The sequence below is a fragment of the Polypterus senegalus genome, chromosome 13 (genome assembly GCF_016835505.1).
Source record: "Polypterus senegalus isolate Bchr_013 chromosome 13, ASM1683550v1, whole genome shotgun sequence".
NCBI lineage: Eukaryota > Metazoa > Chordata > Cladistia > Polypteriformes > Polypteridae > Polypterus > Polypterus senegalus.
The window spans coordinates 115,832,439-115,855,690 of record NC_053166.1 but is presented as its reverse complement, the minus strand read 5'-3'; the positions used below and the strand labels follow the sequence as shown (position 1 = coordinate 115,855,690).

General features: G+C 38.1%; 1 protein-coding gene across 1 annotated transcript in view; it reads left to right on the top strand.

The window, feature by feature from the left end:
- The first annotated feature begins 97 nt into the window (after window positions 1-97).
- The window catches only part of faf2 (Fas associated factor family member 2), a 67,664-nt gene continuing 44,509 nt past the window's right edge, over window positions 98-23,252 (top strand). The window contains exons 1-2 of the mRNA XM_039774135.1: window positions 98-364; window positions 21,358-21,426. Coding sequence (XP_039630069.1) covers window positions 302-364; window positions 21,358-21,426 — 132 coding nt within the window. The 5' untranslated portion in view covers window positions 98-301. The remainder of the gene's footprint in view (window positions 365-21,357; window positions 21,427-23,252) is intronic.

Below are 23,252 nucleotides of genomic sequence, written 5' to 3'. Positions count from 1 at the left end.
CGTACGTACGTACGTTTGTAACGTGCATTGGTCACGCCCCCCACTCATTCTGCAAAAGACTCCGGTAGAACTTATGTTGACTTGAGTTCTGGAAAAACAGAGAAAAAAAATCTCCGTTTTACAGAATTATTTGTTTGTGCATGCCTTTACAGTGTCTTCCTGTAATAAGGCGACAGTTAAGTCTGAAAGGGGCTATCTTATCTTTCTGTGTTAAAATGTTTTCTTTAGATGCATAGTACCCAATTTCGTCACAGTGCAACGTCAGTTCCGGTGTGCTTAGTGCGGAGTTTGGCGAAGAAAGATGGCGGCGCCTGAGGAGCAGGAATTGTCTCAGGAGCAGACGGAAAAACTCTTACAGTTTCAGGTAAATAAATGGCATGCTTTACTCTCTTTAAAGAAAGCCTCGCCGACATAGTTCTCGTCTTCAGTGGTCTTGGTGTCTTCACGACTTAAACCCGTTAGACAGAAAACGAGACACGAGTGAGGGGGATGGGGAGAGGGTGAAAAACTTGCAGTGACAGACAAGTACCCATCAGAAGCACTGGCTACTCATCCTGGGTTTGCTGTTTGCAAAAAGAAGAAACTTTTTAGACAACAGTGTGTTACTTGTTACCTATAAGTATTAGATTACTTAACTCTGTGACGTCCTCTTGAGTTTTTTATGCGTTTAAAAACGCCTATCCTGCCAAGCCTAGCGTGTCTTTCGGTACTTAACGGAGCATACAGGTGCTGTTAAAGCTGTCTTGTTCATGAACAGATAACGACTGTTGCATTCCCATCAACCAAGTTAAGTAGTCGCTGTCCTCATAAATGTTACATGTGAAGTTTTTAGCTGAATGAATAATATCGGTTGAGTTGAATTCGTTTTACCTTGGAGTGAATTACCCGAAATTATTTCATAGGATCTTGATTCAGTTTTGGGCCCTCTGGTCACTGCATCCGTGGAGTATGCTTGTTTTCTGGGAATATCATGTTTTAACCCTATGAAGACGTGCTTTTTAGATTATTTGGCAGTTCTTTATTGGCTCATTATGAGTGTCCTGTAATAGACTTGCCTCCCTTTTCAGTGAAAGAAGTGGTTATGAAAAATCAGTGCTAGGTTATGTGCCACCTTTGGACACCTTTTAGCTTTCGGCTTGTAATGTATATCCTTTATTGGCAAATTTCAGTTCTTGCGCCTCATTTAATTACACAGCACAGTAGGGATATTTTGTGTTTTGCATAAAACAGAAGCCAATTCAATATAACTGTCGATGATAGGAATTGCACTGTGCAGTCACCCATACTATGCACATGTTCAGTTTAGATTTTGCAGTCAGTCTAACATGCACATTTGTGAACACCAATGGCCAATGAGACAACTTTCACAGATATTTCGAGAATGTGCACACTATATAGAAATATTAAGGAAGGAATCAAGTCAATTGCAATCAACTGCATTGTTCTATGTAGTAATGCAATTTGTGTATCGGCTGACAAATATTGCATTGCTGTATTCACTGCAAAGTATTTTTGTGAGATAAACAAAAAGAACTTGAAATGTTTCCATTTCTTTTCAGAGAATTTTAAGCCTAAGTCTTTCTCATTGACTGTCATGACAATATTATCAAAGCGCCTTACCTTTGAATATGACATTTGACAAGGCTTTGTGATTCATGCTTTTAATATATTTTTTGTAAAACGGACCATCCTGTGGTCGGCATTGTATCCTGATACTTTTTGAAGTCTTCCATTAAAAAAAAAAAAAAAAATTAGTTTTGCAAAAATGAATTTCACATGCCTATTTTAAAGCACACAGATAATTGGTTTTTAATTAAGTAGAGTTTTAGGGAAATGTTTTTCATGTTATCTGTATTTCTGCATAACTTTTGTCGAGTAACACATATGTATGATAATATATGAAATTTGCATTTTATTTCATGTTTTTAAGCTAAACAATTTCACAAATTTATATCTATTAAGATAAATTTTTTTTTTCATAATACAGAATAAATACAGATAATTCTAAGGAAACTGGAAACCTTTCTTCCACACAGTAAAACAGTTTCATACCAAATGTTACACCATGTTAGAGATATAAAATAAAGCATGTGTTTACTCAATTTTGATATATATTTTTTTTAACTTTGCGGTTTAATTTTTGGGTTTATTTTCTTTGGTTTTCTCACTTAAAAGGTATTCACCCTCAGTATGTAATCTTTATATGTTTTTAATATTGAGTGTTAATCAGATTTACCTTCTACAATGGAAAACCACAGCGAACAGACAATTATAAATTTTGAAGTTTGTTGTAGTAATTAGTTAGCGGTATGAAAGACTAGCAACCTTTTTAAGATTCACTCAGTTTCACATAATATTGTGAGAGGATATTGAAAATATTGCTTTCCTTATTAATGCTTTTTAAAACAGGCTTTCTTTTATTCTTGTTAAATTGTATGGTTTAATTCATTGTGGTTTTGTTTACCTAATCCATTTCCCAAAGAACTCTATTTTGTTTTTCAAGGTACATAACTACTAATAAGCAGTTTTCTATACTGCATAATTTTTTGTTCACTCCTGTATTTTTTATTCCTTCAAATCCACTTTCGTTTTTGTAAGTTTTTCTTGAGTGTAAAGAAACTACCCTACAAATGAGCTTAAATTCAGTTCTATGAATTGGTAATGTTTTCAAACAAAACAATTTGCATAATAAACTTCTTGGATTTGTCCAATACAAAGTGTTTACAATTTTCAACCTTTTACATTTCTGGAACTTACTGAACCTTCAAGGGGGTAACATTTAATACAAAATGCTTAGAAGACTGCAACATTTTGGTAATATTTAAAATTGTTACCCTGACAAATTATTCAATATACATTCACCAATTAATCAAATAGTTATTTGTATTATTGAATGTTCCTGGGACTACTTCAGAGGGTGAGGTGGCTGGGGACCAATTAAGTATTCACAGTTGAATTTAGACCAGTAGTTAGCAGCTGTGTGATATTTTTAAAAATGTGGAAATAAATTTAGGTCCACTGATAACTTAGCCTTTATTTTTATTAAAATTATAGATCTTTTTTTTCTGAAAACAAGCACAAAACATAAGGTTGAGATCTAGGATTAAAACATTATATTAACTATTGCTGAAAATGACATTTTTTCACAGTTTTTTCAGTATCTGTTATAGATGCTCTGATTGATTGGCCTCCAATCGAAATTGGTCGATTTTCACTAAAAAATACTTGATCGGTAAACTGGCCAATTGCAAAAAGTGATCTGTTCAGCCCCTGCTTTTCCAGACTTAACGCTAATTTAGTTGTGGTGCTCCTTTATGTGAGGTATTGCGATAACGCACACTAGTTCTTGTAGTGTAAACAAAGCAAATCAAAGTTTGCGAAAAACAATTGGAATAATAGCCTGTATGTTAAAGAAAAGTAGAGTAACAAACTGTAAAAATGGAATTAGAGAAAGTTTTTTTTTTTAATGAATTCAGACCTTTTTATTTTGTCCTTTAAAGCACACACTTTTGAGTTTGGACAGCAAACTTGTTTAAAGTGCAGCAGCTTACTTTTTCTATTGGAAAAGATAAGTGTGAATTTGAAATTGCTGTTTAGTTAATAATAGTCTTATTAGATTAGTAGAAACAGTTGTCTTTTACTTACAGACCTTAAGCATGTTAGTCTTGTGTCAACTTGATAAACAACTTATGACTTTTACACATTTGCAATTTTTTAAAAAAATTTGTACTGTTTATTATTTGTTGGTGTGTCGTACATTATAAGGTTTGGTTTGAAACAAGTACTGCGTTATTAACATGGTAATCCATATTTATAATTACACTGTAAGAATTATGAATGTCTAGCTGATACAATGAAGAAAAAAGACGCACCTGTATAAACTGTGAGAATTATTAATGTCTAGCTGATACAATGAAGAAAAAAGACGCCCCTGTATAAACATAGTAAATGTATACTTTATTTGCACTGCAGCTTTTCTACTGTTAATGATTAAAAACAATAAGTGCAGGTATATTGAAATTTAAGCACTGTTTAACACCAATTAATTGATTGTGTGGGCGTACGCGTGTTTGTGAATGTATGGATACATACATCTATATCTCTATATCTCTATCTATATATATATATATATATATATATATATAATTCACTAAGGCAAGACAACCATGAAAAGTACGCCGGAAGGGGCGTGGATTCACTGAGCCGCCGACAAGTAAGACACCGATGGTGCACGCAGGAAGGAGCCACACCCACCAACTCGGACGCGATGACACAGAAGAAACGGAGTCATTTATATTCGTCTGTCGTAAAGGCCACATGCACCTGCACGTTGACTGTTCATAGAAGCATGTTTCTCCCGGAGGTAAATCGCCATATGCAGTGTGTAAAACGGTTTGCGAGGGGTATCCCATGGAATCTTTAATACAATCCTTTACAACTGAGGTTAAAACACAATGAAGTAAGCAGTCTTTAAAAACAGAGTTTTAGGTTACGACGCACGACCGCATGCACCATATCAAACTGTTTTACACGCTACATACAGCAATTCGCATCTGCGACAAACATGCGTCTTCTTAGATGCTCCTGCAGAAATACAGAAGACGTTTCCCTGCCCACTAACACTCCTTTTTCACCGGCTCACTTCTACCCTCGCTCTCTAGGCATTCACACTGCCTGCCCATGTGCCCTGACGCAGAAACTCACCGACCACCCAGTTAGCCCCTTTCCTCTGTGCTAGGAGTCCACATGCACGTCTAAGCCACGTTGACTTTTCATTATTCTTTTCGGTTTCTACACCCGACCGCGTCCACCATGAAAAACCATGTGAAAGGAACAAAGAAGCCCCGCCCAGAAACTCTACCCCTCCTCCCACGTGCTCAGGAACGCACCTCAGACCACTGCCGCCAAATCAAACAGCTCATCAAACACATACTCACTCACTTTGGTCTGTGCTGTGGTCCAAACCCAGCTCTGCGCCACGTTGACTATTCTTTTCCCCTCCATGGCTACCGCTTCAAATGTATTTCATTGAAACAACACTTCTTTCAATGTTATAGAAATTCCTGCTTCAGGTAACTGTTTGGTTCTGTCAGTCGGGTTTTTTATGGAGAAATGTCATTGATGAAACTGTTGCTCTCAAACTTCATAACATGGCTGATACCTTTGTTTGCCAACATTGGGATAACTTTGGTGACGTGGTGTCCGTTCTTAGTCACAGAGGCATTGTTACACAGTCTGCTCAATAATACGCTGATTACATGAATATGTCCGGAGTCTGTGGTGGCGAGGCAGAAATTGTGGCAATGTCCCAAATCCTTCCAGCTACTATCAGCATTTACTTCCAAGAATGTCCTCATGCCTCTCCTCGAGTTTACAATCCAGCCCAGTGTCTCTTCATATCCCTGCTCTTTAGCGGTCCTTTGGATCTTGGGCATTACGAGGTTCCCATGCCTCTCAAATACCCACGTGATAACCTTCTGGTGACATCTTTTGACTCTGTCGGTATGTGCACACAGCGTGCACACCCACTTGCTCGCCACACTAATGTGACGTCGCCTGCCCACTCTCCTCTTCCTGAAAAACATTTAAAGACACCCTCCCCTGAACACACACATTCCACACAGGACTTTGAATGCACCTTTTGTTCCAAAAGCTTCAGAGTGCACAGATATCTGAACGCACATTTGAAAAAACACAACACTAACTGAATGATGCAATATGAACATTGCCAACAATGCTTCGAGACAACTCACGCTCTCAAAAAACACATATGAACTCATTCCACTCTCACCTTCAATTGCACATTTTGTAACGAGGACTTCACAGGTGAGATGGATGCATGAATGCATGATTTGTTCAAAAACGTTCCGAGTGCAGAGATTTCTCAACATGCATTTAAAAACACACTCCACAGAACAAATTATGCAATGTGAACATTGCCAGCAATGCTTCGACACAACTAATTACAATTCCCTTCATGCACAAACATCGCATTCACTTTTCTGCAGCTTTTCAAGAAGATACCGCCTTTCATGTCCAAGAACATAACATTGGCCTACCTACCTACCGCACTATGTGCTTCTTGCAATGCTCTTCATTGGCCAGCAGAGGTCAACAAATCCGGACATTACACTAAGTGTTGTCATGCGGCAAGGTGTCTTGCCACCGCTATCCAAGCCCCCTCTTTTATTGGAAGACCTCTTGACTGGCAAAAACCCGCTGTCCCGAAATTACTGTGATCATATCAGGGAATACAACTCTGCTTTAGCTTTCGCATCAATGGGCGCACACATTGCCCAACCACCTGGACAAGGACCGTATGCTTTCAGAATTCACGGTCAAATTTATCACCAGGTCTCTCCTTTACAGTATATAACAATCCTGACGTCACCACAATATGGTCACCAATATATCTTCGATTCTGCTATAGCTCTTGCAGTGACATTTTGTTGCTTCAATTAGACATGATATGCCAGGTTAATCCCTTTGCAAAGTCTTACATGCAAATGCATGACATTATCACTCACGGTTACTCTGTTACTGCTGTACGAATGGTGTTCATGGAAAATCCAGGTCTGGATATGAGAAGGTATAACGTCCTGTCAAACTGATGTTGCTGCTTTGTAGGTGAAGACAGGGAACTTCTTGCACAATGCGACATTTGCATATATCCAAGGGGAGATGCTTGCAAGCGTATCTCTGTTCTCAATATGAACTGTGATGGTTTTTCCACTGCTATTCCCTTTCGGAGATCCAGGCTGGCACATACAATTAACCCCTGTTGAGTAAAAGCGAACCGCGAAAAGGGCGCCAGTCACACAGCTCCAATTTTATGCTTTCAGGCTTGCCATGAGATCTTCATTTAGTGTCTTGCATTCTAGTGGCAAACTCTTCTAGCAATACATCATCGACGCATCTGTCCTTCGCTCACATCAACAAGATTGGTCTGCCAGTTTTCAGTCACGGACGATTGTGTGTTGGTTCGTTCTGTGCATTGTTATAATGTTGCATTTCTTGCTGATTTATTACATTACCAATTTTTCAAAAGTTAATTTTCTCCCTGTGCTTTAAAATATCATTAAAAAACCAGCCTGATTAGATAGATAGATAGATAGATACTTTATTAATCCCAAGGGGAAATTCACATTATTATGTGTATGGTACACCGCGGGTTGGCTAGTATTATATATATATATATATATATATATATATATGGATAGATAGATAGATACACACACACACACACACACACACACACACACACCCCCTCTCTCTCTCTCTCTCATCGACCACTTTATTAGGTACACCTGTTAAGAGTTTGTAAAACAAAAATTTAATAATCCACTCACGTGGCAGCAACTTAGTGTCTTTAGGCATGTAGCCATTGTCAAGACGACCTGATGAAGTTCAAACCAAGCATCAGAATGGGAAAGTAAGGTGATTTTAGTGACTTTTTATTGTGGTATGTTTGTTGGTGCCAGAGGGCTAGTCTGAGTTCTGCTGGGATTTTTACATGCAACCATCTCAAGGGTTTACAGAGCATGGCCCAAAAAAGGGAGAATATACAGTGAGCGGCAGTTCTCTGGGCGAAAATGCCTTCTTGATGCCAGAGGTCAGAAGAGAATGGCCAGACTGGTTTGTGCTGATAGAAAGGCAACAGTAATGCAAATAAACAACCTGAAAACATGGATCCATCCTACCTTGTATCAACGGTTCAGGCTGGTGGTTGTGTAGTGGTATGGGGAATATTTTCTTTACATACTTTGGGCCCATTAGTACCAGCTGAGCATTGTTTAAATGCCACAGCCTACCTGAGTATTGTTGTTCATCATGTCCATCTCTTTATGACTGTAGTGTACCCATCTTCTGATGGCTTCTTCCAGCAGAATAAAGCGCCATGTCACAATACTCAGATCATCTCAAACTGGTTTCTTAAACATGACAATGAGTTCACTGTACTGAAGTGGCGCCCACAGTCACCAGATCTTAATCCACTAGAGTGCCTTTGGGATGTGGTGTAACAGAAGATTTGCATCATGAATGTGCAACCGACAAATTTGTAGCAACTGCGTGATGCTGTCATGTTAGTATGGACCAAAATAATAAGCCTTCTTTTAGATACATTACAAAAAATATTAAACAATATGACAGCTTGTAATACGAGAAGCATTTTATTTTCTTTTATGCCCTATGTATTATGGAAAATTTTATTTTATTATTTTTATGGCCACTGAACAATAAACCTATCAATTTTAATTTTGTTAATAAAAAAATGAACAGTTCATACCAGTGGCTTCTGTGTGTCTGGTTATACAGGAGCTAAGTGTAAAAGGTTTTAAAGGGGAAAAAAAAGGAATCGATAACGGAATTGGCAGATCAAGTAGCATAAAGTTGATCAGTATCAACCTTAAAAAACCTGATTGCAGTATCCCTAGTATCTGCAACCAAAGAGCATTTTATTGCATATACTGTATAAAAACAGAAAACACTGATTATGAAATCAGTTATGATTGATAATGATTGAGTGATTATTGAAAAGTCTATCACTCTACAGCACTCCACATGTGGACTCATTAGTGTTAGAATAAACATCACGTGTGTCCCAGGCTGGCACACCTTGGTTGATGTTACTCCCATCATCGATCTGCTTTAAGTTAGAAGTGTCTCTTTTCTCTCCAGATTGACTTAACTACAAAGAGAACTCCACTTCCTGTCCTCAATAGCAGAACAGAGCAAAATGCAAACAGGAGAACGGACTTACTACATTGTATTCTTCAAGTAATATGAAAATAGCTAGTGCCATAAACGGAAGCGATCTACACTTTGCATCTTAACAGTGGTTTTCTCATTCCTTCAGATAGCTTGGTTCTTGCATCACTGTTACACACAGCTTTTAGTGCTGACTCAAAGCATTCTCAATTTGACTTCCACCTCCTTTTCTTTTTGATCAATTAATTGGTGTGATATTTACACAGTATATCTACAATAACATGGTCTTTTTTTTCTAAGGCATTTTTGTTACTACCTAGAGTTCATAAAATTAAAATCTTAGTTCCAAAATGAGCTTGAGCTGGTTCCTCGTTTAACTTAGAAATGGCAGATTTGTGTTTGTACAACTTAGAAACGGCTCCTGCTTATATTTTTGATTGAAACTAGTTCTTGTCACTCATGGGCAAAAGCATGTTCTCCTAAGCAGTACCTTACACAGCACTGCTAAAACTCTAGATGCATAGTACAAAAGCATTAACAGACAAGGTAACACTTTTCAGTAGCCTTGAAACATAAGCTGTTTAGGCAGTGAAACGAAATTCGACTTTTTACATTTTTTTTTTGTTACATAAAAAGGTGGTCTCTTTCCAGAAATGCTCTTCTTTCCTCCTATAAATTTTGTACTTGTTTTGCAGACTGTCAGCCTATTCTACACACAACACCCCATAATGACAACGTGAAAAAAGTTTGCTTGAGGATTTTGCAAATTTATTTAAAATAAAAAATTAAGAAAGCACATGTACATAAGTATTCACAGCCTTTGCCATGAAGCTCAAAATTGAGCTCAGGTGCATCCTGTTTCCCCTGATCATCCTTGAGATGTTTCTGCAGCTTAATTGGAGGCCACCTGTGGTAAATTCAGTTGATTGGACATGATTTGGAAAGGCACACACCTGTCTATATAAGGTCCCACAGTTGACAGTTCATGTCAGAGCACAAACCAAGCATGAAGTCAAAGGAATTGTCTGTAGACCTCCGAGACAGGAAGCTAGTCAGGATAAAGGGAAAGATGACTGTGAATGTCCTTGAGTGGCCCAGCCAGAGCCCAGACTTGAATCCGATTGAACATCTCTGGAGAGATCTTAAAATGGCTGTGCACCGACGCTTCCCATCCAACCTGATGGAGCTTGAGAGGTGCTGCAAAGAGGAATGGGCGAAACTGGCCAAGGATAGGTGTGCCAAGCTTGTGGCATCATATTCAAAAAGACTTGAGGCTGTAATTGCCGCAAAAGGTGCATCGACAAAGTATTGAGCAAAGGCTGTGAATACTTATGTACATGTGATTTCTCAGTTTTTTTTATTTTTAATACATTTGCAAAAACCTCAAGTAAACTTTTATTCACATTGTCATTATGGGGTGTTGTGTGTAGAATTTAGCGTTTTTTTAAAAAAAAAAAAAAAGAATTTAATCCATTTTGGAATAAGGCTGTAACATAACATGTGGGAAAAATGATGCGCTGTGAATACTTTCTGGATGCACTGTATAATGTGACTAGCAAAATACCCGCGCTTCGCAGTGGCGAAGTACTGCCTTAAAATTTTTATTAAGAAGAAAATTAAACCTTTTTAAACTGAGGGAAAATATACCAATAATTATATGTTTAGGATCTCTTTGTATAGGTGAAGGGCTTAAGCATTTCACTGTTATAGTGCTCCTGTGTAGTATAATTGTCTCCTGTACCGTCATCAGTCCACACCTTGAACCTGTCCCAGTCATTCAAAACATAAGACACAATGTTCCTCCGGATATCAAGAGTGAGCCATGCAATATGTAACACAGAGAATGTAAAAGGTAGTTGCCATCTCCGGGCATGGAAACCAGTCGGTAAGTGGCAGTTCTTTGATCGATGGTGATCACCTCGATAGACATGTTAATAGGGGTATGGTTGGAACGATAAAGGAAATGGGTACCTGAACAATGTAAAGTAAGTCTAAAATACCTACACCATAACCATAATCGTTATAAACGGACAATAAAACAGTGGAGAAGCCGTGGATTAAATAAAAAGGCTGTAGCTATCAGCAGGGAGACATGAATTCCGTGGTGAAGCAAGGAAGGGAATGTAGAGACCGGAGCGACGAACAGCCCTATATAGGCAGGCAGCCAACAACGCGGGAGGCATTGGGATGGGGGCCCCAATGCCACCTCACACGGTGACCAAGCTGCAGGCTATGGACGTATATATGTACGTAAGTAGGATTCAGTTAGAGCTGGGAACCCGCGTACCAAATTTCTTGAAGATGGGCCCATAAGTAACAAAGACCGTTGGAAAGTTCAATATGGCGGCCGACAGTGGCATCATACCACCGAAATAAGTATGTACATCGGTTTCGGTTAGTGCAGGAAAGCCGCCTACCAAATTTCATTAAGATGGGGCCATAAATAAGAAAGTTCAAAATGGCAGACGTTGTCGACCGTTATGACCGTTACCCGTAGAATTTTGAAACGAAACCTGTTTAACTTTTGTAAGTAAGCTGTGAGGAATGAGCCTGCCAAATTTCAGCATTCTACCTACATGGGTAGATGGAGAATTAGTAGTGAGTGAGTGAGGGCTTTGCCTTTTATTAGTATAGACTAGCAAAATACCCGCGCTTTGCAGCGGAGAAGTAGTGTGTTAAAGAAGTAATGAAAAAGAAAAGGAAACATTTTAATAATAACGTAACATGATTGTCAAAGTAATTGTTTTGTGTATTTGGCAGCAGCGTCAGGAAGTTGTTTCCGTCTAGCTGCATCAGAAAATGTACCACGACGTCTGACACGCCTCCTTTTTAGTGTTTTCTCACAGCTTCGATTGCAGCTGTCATAATCGGTTTGAGTCTAAATATATATACAGTGGAAGCTCGGTTCACGAACGTCTCGGTTCACGACCAAAAAGCTCGCCAAACTTTTGCCTTGGTTCACAACCACACACTCGATTTACGAACAAGCCAGTTTCCCTTGCCTGCCTGAGCTGAGCTGAGAGAAAGAGAGAGCAAGAGCGAGCGAGCACGTGCCTGCTGGGGAGGGGGAGGAGGAGATTGCTGCACGTGTTTGCCTGCCTATCCGCAGGCTGTAGTGCAAGCGAACCATCCCCCCACCACAGGCAGGCTGAGAGAGAAAGAGAGAGAGAGAGAGAAAGCGAGCAAGCCGTGTGGCTGCCTGGCTTTTTCATTTAAGCAAAGCCGCTCCTTGTTCATTGTTTTCAGTCAGACGTGCACTCTGCTTTTGCAGTTAACTATGGCTTCTAAGCAAGTGAAGAGTGGTGAGAAGAAAGTTTTGAACTTTTGAACTTAAACTGTTTACCAGTTTACTCATTTACCAATCTGAGAACCCTCGTGCTTTCAAGCAGCATAATGCAAACAAAGCCAGACTGCCAGTAATGTGGAGGGCAAACACGAATGGTTGGGTCACAAGAACTTTGTTTTTGGAATAGCTGCATGAGGCTTTCGCTCCCACCAGCTAAAAGCACCAGAAACCCAAGAAATCACAAGAGAGAAAACACCTGAAGGAAAACACTTCATGCCAGAACTCGACTCATGCAAGGTTAGTTTTCTTGGTGGTTTTTGTATTACGGATTTTTCAAAAGTTAATTTTTCAGTTCATAGCGCGATTAGGTGCAATGTTACTTTTCTCTTTTTTCAAATGTTCGCTTTTTTCCCTGTGCTTAAAACTCATTTTATAAAAAGTGTTTACAGCGATTGGAATGTAAGGCTAAAATAGAGTGATCTTGTTATAGTACTTTTTTGGTTGCTTGTGGTTGGTTTTTGCATGCACTTCGGATTTGTTCTAATGTTCCTTTTTTTCTCCTGTGCTTAAAACTCATTTTAAAAACAGTGTTTACAGCGATCAGGCTTTAAGTTTAATAGCGTGATCTCCTGCAGTCTTACTTTTTTGGTTGCTTGTGAGTGGTGTTAGAAATAGCTAATATGAAAAGCTAAAGCCCTCCCAAATGATGTTTAATGCACTGAAATAAATTAGTTTCACTGAAAAAAGATTTATCAGTTAATCAAGACAGAAAGGTCAAATTTGAGCAAGACAAAAGTTTTGTCGCCTATACAGAAAATGAACAACTTTACTGCAAATCCAAAAATATGTCAGCAAATTAAGTAGTGGTGCTGTGAGATCCAAATTTAATATCTTGTATGACTTCCATGAGCTTGAAGGACAGCATCCATGCGGTTTGGCAAGGATTCATACAATTTATTGATGAAGTCATCAGGAATAGCAAAGAAAACAGTCTTGCATGCCTCCCAGAGTTCATCAATATTCTTTGGTTTCGTCTTCCATGCTTCCTCTTTCATCCTACCCCATATATGCTCAATGATGTTCATGTCTGGTGACTGGGCTGGCCAATCCTGGAGCATCTTCAGGGGTGTGGAAATCAAATTTGTTTCTACTTGTCCACGGACAAGTAAACTTAGAAAATCCACTTGTCCGCCAGTTAAATTCACTTGCCCATAAACAAATAACAAAAGTGAAGAATAATTTATTTTTTCTGATCTCTTTTATTGATACCAAAACTGCCTTCCATTTTAAAACTGAAAAAAGTTCTTTCAGGGAGTAGTATTTTGCCACCTTGCTCTAGAACATTATATAAAAGATCCCCTTATTTTAACTGGCTAATAAACAATGCCTTCATTATAGCTACACTAGTTCTTTTTTCATATATTACAGTTACATAACAGAACACTGTCCTGATTCATGTTCTTCAACATGCAACATCTTCTCCCCCAAGAATCTTTACCATCTCAGACAGCATGGGCTGAATGCTGTTCATTTCTGCTTGAGCTGAACTGCATGGTTCCTGGACTGATGGTCCTGCAGAAGTGGATGCTGATGACTTTTCAGGTTTTTTATGAGTGATGTGCCTGTTGCCAGGTGACAGCCAGAATTCCACAGCTGGTCATGGGTCAAACTCTTCTAAAGAAGCAGCATTGAACAGCCTAGCATAACGCTAAACCCTTCAAGCGTTCAGCTTTAGAAAACGCTTTTTCAATTGAACCAACTTTTTTCTTACCTTTAGACTCATGTCTCTATCTGACGTACTAAACCCCCATTTCCTATCCTTTTTCTTTCTGCACATAACCAATCACCATACGATAAACGTATTTGTGAAATTAAAACTAGTTATAAGCTTAGACCTCTGAATGGATGGCATAATTAAACATGTATAACGAAAATTGTTTTTAAAGTTCTGAAAACTGAGGTCTAGGTTTATAACTAGTTTTAATTTCACAAAGACGTTTATCGTGTGGTGATTGGTTATATGGAGAAAGACAAAGGCTAGGAACTGGGGTTTAGTACGCATATAGACACAGCAAACATGCAATAAAGAAAAGCCTGCTCAGAAAAACATCCATTGAATTCTTCGTCAGATCTCCTACCTCCAGATCACGAACCCAACATTTACACAATATTTCAGTTAAACCTGTGGGATACCCATTCAAATACAGTATCCAGTTTTTTGGAGCCTCGTCACACCTGCCATAAACTTCTCTACACTGAACGTAGACCTGAGGACCCCTTAATGCAAGGGAGCAGCACTACAATCACGCCACCGTGCCCCCCGCCACCCATGTCTAATACATGCTTTAATGTATTTCATCGTGAAAAAGATATCAAGTATTTATCTTAGTATTCTGAATGTTCATTGAGCAGGAATATCATGAAGTCAATGTGCGGCGATTGCTGCCGGCGCCTCTCACTGCAAGAGAAAGTCAGTTTAACAAGCGCGCAGAGATTAACAACTAGGTCGGGGAACACTTAATATAAAGCATTTAATGTGCTACATTAATTTATGACGGGGTTTGAGAAAATCTAGTAAATGAAACATTCATTTTAAGATGAAATTTAGTTTGCGACATTCAACTGACAAACTACGAGAATAAAGTCAACATGTTGACTTTAATCTCGACATTTGTTTGTCTTCACTGTGTCCGTATTTTTTTCACTGTGGCCTTACTACGCTTCCTTAGGTTTTTCAGGCCTATTCTGCCAGTTTTAATCAAGAAATGATCCATTTCTCATCCATGATGCTACTTACTTCAGTTTCAACAACACGCATATAGCGAGAACATCGTGCTTACCGCAGTGCATTATGGGTTACGCAGGTAATTCCTAATGACGTATTCGAAATTCAGCAAGAGGTTACATTTCCAAAGAATATTACCGATGTTGTCGGGGGGAAAAAAATAATCGCGTCTAAGTGAAGATTTTTATTGATATTTCATAATGTTTGGAAACCGGCAGAATGTTTTGTTTATTTTTAAAAAACTGACGGCGCAAAACCAACTTGTTTTATATGAAAAATTCTCTAATCAAAAACGATCTATAGACAGCTCATCAAAATTGATGTCACGCAATATATTTCTTAACTCCTCAATATATCACAACCTACGTGAAATCGCAAATTTCATAAAGGATCAAATGCCTAACAAGCTTTATGTGGCGAAAACAATTGCATTGTAGGTGAAATGACCGCATTTTTATGTAGAAAAAAATAATTTTTAATATATAAAAGTTATAGATTATAATGAAAAACCATCAAATTACATCGTAATGTCGGCATGAAAAAATGACTGCATCTCCAAGCGTGTAAATAGTAGGGTAAAATACTTATGTAAGACCACAAGAGTGCTTCCCCTTTGAAAAAATCAGCCATCATTTTGTAAACAATATTGAATACCAATTTGAGACATGAAGAACATGCCTAAGTAAACTGTTTCCATCGAAGTACATACCCAAATGTTTAAAATTTGAAAGTTGTGGTAAAAATGTGCCCTGCACTGCACATTTAATTCTTTTTTTCTCCAGAAAAATTGCACTTGTCCGCAGACAACTGAAACCAGAAAACACGCTTGTTCGACGGTCAATTTACCCGTGTCGGACAAGTCGGGCGTTGGATTTCCGCACCCCTGATCTTGATCTTCTTCGCTTTAAGGAACTTTGATGTGGAGATGGAAGTATGCGATGGAGCACCATCCTGCTGCAGAATTTGGCCTTTTTTATGGTTGGGAATATAAGAGGTAGCTAAGATTTCTTGGTATTTTAGACTATTGATGTTGCCTTCCACCCTGCAGATCCCTCGCATACCCCCATACTGGATGTAAGCCCAGACCATGATTTTGCCTCCACCAAACTTCACTGTTTTCTGGGTAAATCTCGGCTCCATGCGGGTTCCAGTAGGTCTCCTGCAATATTTGCAGTGACTGTGGTGTAATTCAACAGAAGATTCATCTGAAAAATCCACCTTCTGCCACTTTTCCAGCGTCCATCCTTTTAGCAGGCTGTGGGCCTTGGCAAATGCCACACGGTTTTTCAGTTGTCTTTTGTTTAGGCCATTTCGAGACAGAATCCGACAAACTGTTCTGGTTGACACAGGGACTTCAGGTGACCAGGTCTCATGGAGCTCTGCTGTAGTGAAAAATGGGCTGGCCTTGGATTTTCGAGCCAACAAACGGTCCTCTCGAGCAGTTGCCTTGCGGGGTCTTCCTGACCTGGGCTTGTCAAAAATGTTTCCAGTCTCTTCAAATCTTTTTTTTATCCTCTGTACTTGACGCTGAGACATTGAAGGTGTTTGCCACATCAGCAGTGGATTTGGTCTTCAGCCTCTTGATAATGAACACTTCAGTCTCAGGGTGAATCTTAGGCATGTTTGCAGAGGTCTAGTTGCAGTTGATGTAAAGGTCTAGTGTACTGGGGTTCTTTTTATACACACCTGAGACCTAATTAATCCATTATTAGTCACAGGTGAAGCTCATATGACAAGGCGACAACACTTATGTCTTGCCAAAAATTGACTCAATGGGTTTTACCAAGCTGTGAATATTAGAATACTTTTTGTCAGTTTCATTTTGCACTGGAACATTATTACAAAAGCTGATGGGATTAAAATGACCCATTTCTTGTAACAAAATCTTGATTAGAAATATATTTTAGCGGCACTTCAGGTCAATTTGTACACAAGCGACAAGACTTTTGTCAGGGACTGTATATTTATAAAAAAAATTAAAGGAACACTTTAAAGAAACACATTAGATACATCAGATCTCAATATGAAGTTGGATATCTATACAAATAACGACAGGGCAATGTCTTAGGAACAAAAGGATGCCAAGTCTTTTAATGGAAATAAAAGTTTTCTGCCTACAGAGGGCTCAATTGTGTAGACACCCTAAAATCAGAGTGAAATGAAGATGTGGCAGGCTAGTCCATTTTTTCAAAAACTTAATTTCTGCTACTCAAAATGCTTTTCAGTATCTTGTGTGGCCCCCACGAGCTTGTATGCATGCTTGACAACGTCGGGGCATGCTCCTAATGAGACGACGGATGGTGTCTTGTGACATTTCCTCCCAGATCTGTATGAGGGCATCCCTGAGCTGTTGTACAGTCTGAGGAGCAACCTGGCGGCGCCTAATGGACCGAAACATAATGTCCCACAGATGTTCTATTGGGTTTAAGTCAGGGGATCGTGAATTCAATCCCCCATTCAATTTTTCAATTCCTTCATCCTCCAGGTACTGCCTGCATACTCTTGCCACATGAGGCCGGGCATTGTCGTGCATTAGGAGGAAACCAGGACCTACTGCACCAGCGTAGGGTCTGACAATGGGTCCAAGGATTTCATCCTGACACCTAATGGCAGTCAAGATGCCGTTGTCTAGCCTGTAGAGGTCTGTGAGTCGCTCCATGGATATGCCTCCAAGATCATCACTGACCCACCACCAAACCAGTCATGCTAAATGATGTTACAGGCAGCATAATATTCTTCACGGCTTCTCCTGACCCTTTCACGTCTTTCACATATACTCAGGGTGAACCTGCTCTCATCTGTGAAAAGCACAGGACGCCAGTGGTGGACCTGCCAATTCTGGTATTCTATGGCAAATGCCAATTGAGCTCCCCGGTGCTGTGCAGTGAGTACAGGGCGCAGTAGACATTTGGGCCCTCAGGCAACCCTCATGAAGTCTGTTTCTGATTGTTTGGTCAGAGACATTCACACCAGTGGCCTGCTGGAGGCCATTTTGTATGGCTCTGGCAGTGCTCATCCTGTTCCTCCTTGCCCAAAGGAGCAGATACTGGTCCTGCTGATGGGTTATGGACCTTCTATGGCCCTCTCCAGCTCTCCTAGAGTAACTGCTTGTCTCCTAGAATCTCCTCCATGCCCTTGAGACTGTGCAGGGAGACACAGCAAACCTTCTGGCAATGACACGTATTGATGTGCCATCCTGGAGAAGTTGGACTACCTGTGCAACCTCTGTAGGGTCCAGGTATCACCTCGTGCTACCAGTAGTGACACTGACTGTAGCCAAATGCAAAACTAGTGAAGAAACAGTCAGAAAAGATGAGGAGGGAAAAATGTCAGTGGCCTCCACCTGTTAAACCATTCATGTTTTGGGGGTCATCTCATTGTTGCCCCTCTAGTGCATCTGTTGTTAATTTCATTAACACCACAGCAGCTGAAACTGATTAACAACCCCCTCTGCTACTTAACTGACCAGATTAATATCCCATCAGTTTCATTGACTTTATGCTATACTCTGATTAAAAAGTGTTCCTTTAATTCTTTTGAGCAGTATATATATATATGTATATGTATATGTGTATGTGTATATGTATATGTGTATATGTATATGTGTATATGTATATGTGTATATGTGTATATGTATATATGTGTATATATATGTGTATATATATATATATGTATGTATGTATGTATATATTATATATATAATATATAATATTATTAATAATATATATATATATATATATATGTATATATATATATATGTATGTATATATATATATATATATATATATGTATGTGTATGTGTATATATATATATATATATATGTATATATATATATATATATATATATATATATATATATATATATATATATATATATATATATGTATATATGTGTATATATATATATGTATATATATATATATATGTATATATGTGTATATATATGTATATATGTGTATATATATATGTATATATATGTATATATATATATGTATATATATATGTGTGTATATATATATATATATATATATATATGTATATATATGTATATATATATATATATGTATATATGTGTGTGTGTATATGTATGTACACACACTGAAAGAATCTATTAAAGCAGCTGATGTTGCAAAAGGAGTTACAGCGTTAACTAGGTAGAGGCCTCAAGTGCTGGAAGAGGTGGAAAAGCTGTTGCTAGTGTGGCTGAACAAGAAGCAACTTGCAGGGAATAGCGTAAGCGAGGCAATGTTATGCGAGAAAGCCAGGAAGATTCATGGCGATTTGCTGCAAAACCATCCTTCTACAAGTGCTGAAAGTGAGGAATTTAAAGCCAGTAGAGGATGGTTTGAAAAGTTTTGCAAAAGAAGTGGCATTCATAGTGTGGTAAGGCATGGAGAGGCTGCTAGTTCCGAAGCTGAAGCTGTGAAAGAATTCATGATAAACTGATCACACTGATCCACCAGCTAAACAGCTAAAAACACCAGAAACCCAAGAAATCACAACAGAGAAAACACCTGAAGGAAAACCTCCCTCCATCGCGGAGCCGGACTCTCCCTCAAAACTGTAACCCCCTTTTCTCCCAGTTCCTCCTCACTTCATGCCAGTAGACTCATGCATGGTTAGTTTTCTTGGTGGTTTATGGTTTTTGTTTTACGGATTTTAATTTTTCAGTTCGTAGTGTGAATTGTTGCAATGTTACTTTTCTCATTTTTCAAATGTTTGTTTTTTTTCCCTGTGCTTTCATTAAAAAAAAGTATTTACAGGGAATGGTTCGTAGCGTAATTTGTTGCAATGTTACTTTTCTTGGTGGTTTATTAAATTACAGATTTTTCAACTGTTCCTTTTTCCCTGTGCTTAAAACTCATTTTAAAAAAAGTGTTTACTGTAACAGCGATCGGGTTGTAAGACTATTAGCGTGAACTCCTGCAATTGTACTTTCTTGGTTGCTTGTGGTTGGTTTTTAAATAAATTTCGGATTTGTTCTAATGTTCCTTTTTTTTCCACCCTGTGCTTAAAACTCATTAAAAACAAGTGTTTACAACGATCGGGTCATAAGGTTATAGCGCAAACTCTTGCAATGTTAGTTTTCTCTGTTGTTCAAGGTTTTCTCTGTGTTATTCAATGTTTTACATTTAGTTTACTATTAGATGTGCATTCTATCGTATAATTAACTATATTTGTGCTTAAAAATCTTAAAAAAAAATATATACATACATTTACATACAGTTTGTACGGTCTGGAACGGATTAATTGTATTTACATACATTCCTATGGGGGAAATTGCTTCGGTTCACGACCAACTCGGTTTACGACCAGAGTTTTGGAACGAATTATGGTCGTGAACCGAGGTTCCACTGTACATTGATACATACATGTAAAAATAAAATGTGGCTTTATCAATGTTGTTGGTTTTATTCTGCTGTTCTGCCTGGTTCAGTGTAATGCCAGTGTTGTAAATATGTTTGCACACACACCATCACTGATGTTAAAATTTAACAGAAATAAAAAAATAAATAAATAAAAGAAAAAGCTTTGTTTTGTGCAGAAATTTTTTGTGGCAAACTGAAAACGAAAACATAAATGTAGTACTTCCCAAACTTCATGCATAACCATCTTCTTATACGCAACCATGGCTGTTCGTTTGCCTGTCCAGTATTTTAAATCACCTGTAGCTCGCAAACTGTTTCGCCTATTGATTTGAAATTTGGTACACATATACTATGTGACGTCTACTATCCACTTTCAGGGTGATGATTTTTATTACCCATTTTATTTTATTGTAGTATCTAGTCTCGGCAGCATGTCATGCGTCGCATGTGTATGTGCGCCGTTCTCATTCCCTACCACCTTCACTAATCATTCTTGAGGCAGATTGAAGACAAGTGCCAGCTTAAGTGACAAATTAAAGAAAACGTACTAAGTAATTGCAACACAGAAACTTAACTTAATCAGTTTTAACGCGAAAAGATGCAGATGAAAGAAGTGAAGAAGCACGTCGCTAGGGTGGAGAAAAGAAGAGCTGCTCAGGAAGTAGCAAGCGCATCAACCTCTGAGCAAACGAATGCTAAAAAGAGACAGAGTATGAAAACTCGGAATGCTTAAGTCAAGTGAATTCACTGCACATTATTGTGCAGTACGCCGTTATTGGTTCATATATATATTCATTGATGTCTGTTTGAAAGGGGGAAGTTTCTTTTCTTTTTTTTTTTAAATGTCTTCTGCTATTTATTGTTTCTACTTAAACGTATGACATAGTTAAATCTGCTTAGTGTATTACAAATAAAGCTTTTATAGCAGTCCTTTTTTATAGCACTGATGCTCAGAAGTAGCTTTGGAACATTTTCTTGACTGTCAACTGTTTTTTCATTTTAAATTCAGTTTTCATTTTTGCTTCAGGTGTGTACTTCTTAACAGAAATGTATTTGTGGGAAGAAACACTGATACCCAAATCCTGCTTTCTCGTTTTAATGTCAGTGTGCTTTAAGATTTGCAGTACATTTATTTTTTTTAAATCTAAATATACCAAGAACATCTGTTTATATGTTGAAAATCTGACACACCTTTTCCCTTTTGTAGGATCTCACTGGTATAGAGTCTATGGAGCAGTGTCGGCGTGCAATGGAGCAGCACAATTGGAATATTGAGGTACAAAAATTAAACTGACACCTTTACTTGTGTGTTAAACTCTTTCAGACTTCATAGTTGTTAGATTTCCTGAAAGTTAATTGCAAGTGAATCATACAAATGCATTTTTTGCCCTCTTTTATAGAAAAAATTCTAGTATACTGAGTACTAAACATGAGTAGGTACCTTTCTTCTACAGTTTCCCTGCCAACTGTAGTTAAAGAAGAATTGCATCAGAGTGCTCTACAAAATAAAAACACCTTGATTACATGTTGAGAAATTAAAAGTTTAGAAGCACATAATTTAGGTACGAAGTCTTTATATAGTTTACATTAAAATTTGATTGTGAGAAATGGGAAGGAGAACTGTGGTGGAGCACAGGTGAAAGCTTTTTTGTGAAAGTACAGGACCGGAGGAATAGTACTCTTGTGTCCAATAGGCTGAGTGTTTGACTTGGCCAACAGGTAGATTGTTGCTTTTCTTTTATAAGGTGCTGCTGCTTGGGACTTTGCAGGCTGTTACATTTAAATATTAGTTGCACAAGTACTGCTTGGATTTATTTTTTTTGGTGTTCTTGCTGTGCTCGTCGCTGTGGCTGTTACCATAATAATTTAAGTATAGCAAAAAGGCATGTTTATGTAATGCACAGAGGTGTAAGTTTCAATTATTTGAATAATTACTTACTTGTAATTTGATTAGCCAAGAAATAAGGTTTGAATAATTTGACAGGTTTACTAGATACAATATCATAAGAGTAGTGTACCTTGAGCCTTCAAAGTGATATTATAGGCTGAGATACACATGTTGTGTTTGCTCTCCATTCTCTTGCCTGGTATTTGTTTGGAATATTTTTTGGAAGAGTTTCATCGTATTGATGTGTTTACATTTCCTTACCTTTTGTTGAAATTAAGGGTAGAGGATGGAAATTTGCTGTAAGCTAGAAGAAAAGTTAGCTAAAATGGCATCAATTTCTGGCAAGAGACTAAAGAGAATGCACAAAGCAAAATACTCTATGGACAGTGTTTTGCATATTATCACTGAATCTGCCTGTTACCTGTTGGACTCCAATTTTAATGAAAGTGATCTGGAGACAGAGATCAAAAACGAAAGTGAGGCATCAGCTGATGGGTCCCTAGTTGAATGTGGTGCTGAACATGTTTGTGTAGCTGTTGCACCTATGGCAAAATACACCTGGGAGGGCCACGACTTATGATGACAAGAGTTATAAACCATGGCAAAAGGCCGCCACTCATTCCTGCTGGCCCATTGAGCAATGAACAAGTGCCAACAGCAGTGACAGCACACAGCATAAGATGTTTTATGTTGATTTATGTGTGAAACCATTGCTTTATATGCATTTCAGAAATCTTGAGTTTTTTGGAAAAATATTCAGCCCTCAAAGAATTAATCAAATACAAGATTTTACAGGTTAAAACAGTTCTAGCTCATATCACATCATAACACTCTAAACACATGAATTAAGGTACATGGGGAACTCGCCATAACTACGTTGTAAATATATAATCTATTACAATATGTAATTCTATATCTACATCCATAATGATATAATTGGAATATTAGAAGCAATTTATCATTTTTTGTGTCTTGAAAGAGCAAAGGGATTTTTCCTGCCTTAATAAGTTTGATTATGCAGGGTTTAAATATACATTTCCTTAAGTCCACTGCTGAAATCCTGCCACTAGATTTGACTTCTTCCCTGTCTAGGCTTCTTTCTTTTACTCAAGATAGGTCATTACCAGGGCTAAACGATTTGGGAAGAATATCTGATTGCAATTTGATTTGCAGTATAATTTTTAAAAGTCAAGCTTCAGTTTAATATTCACTAT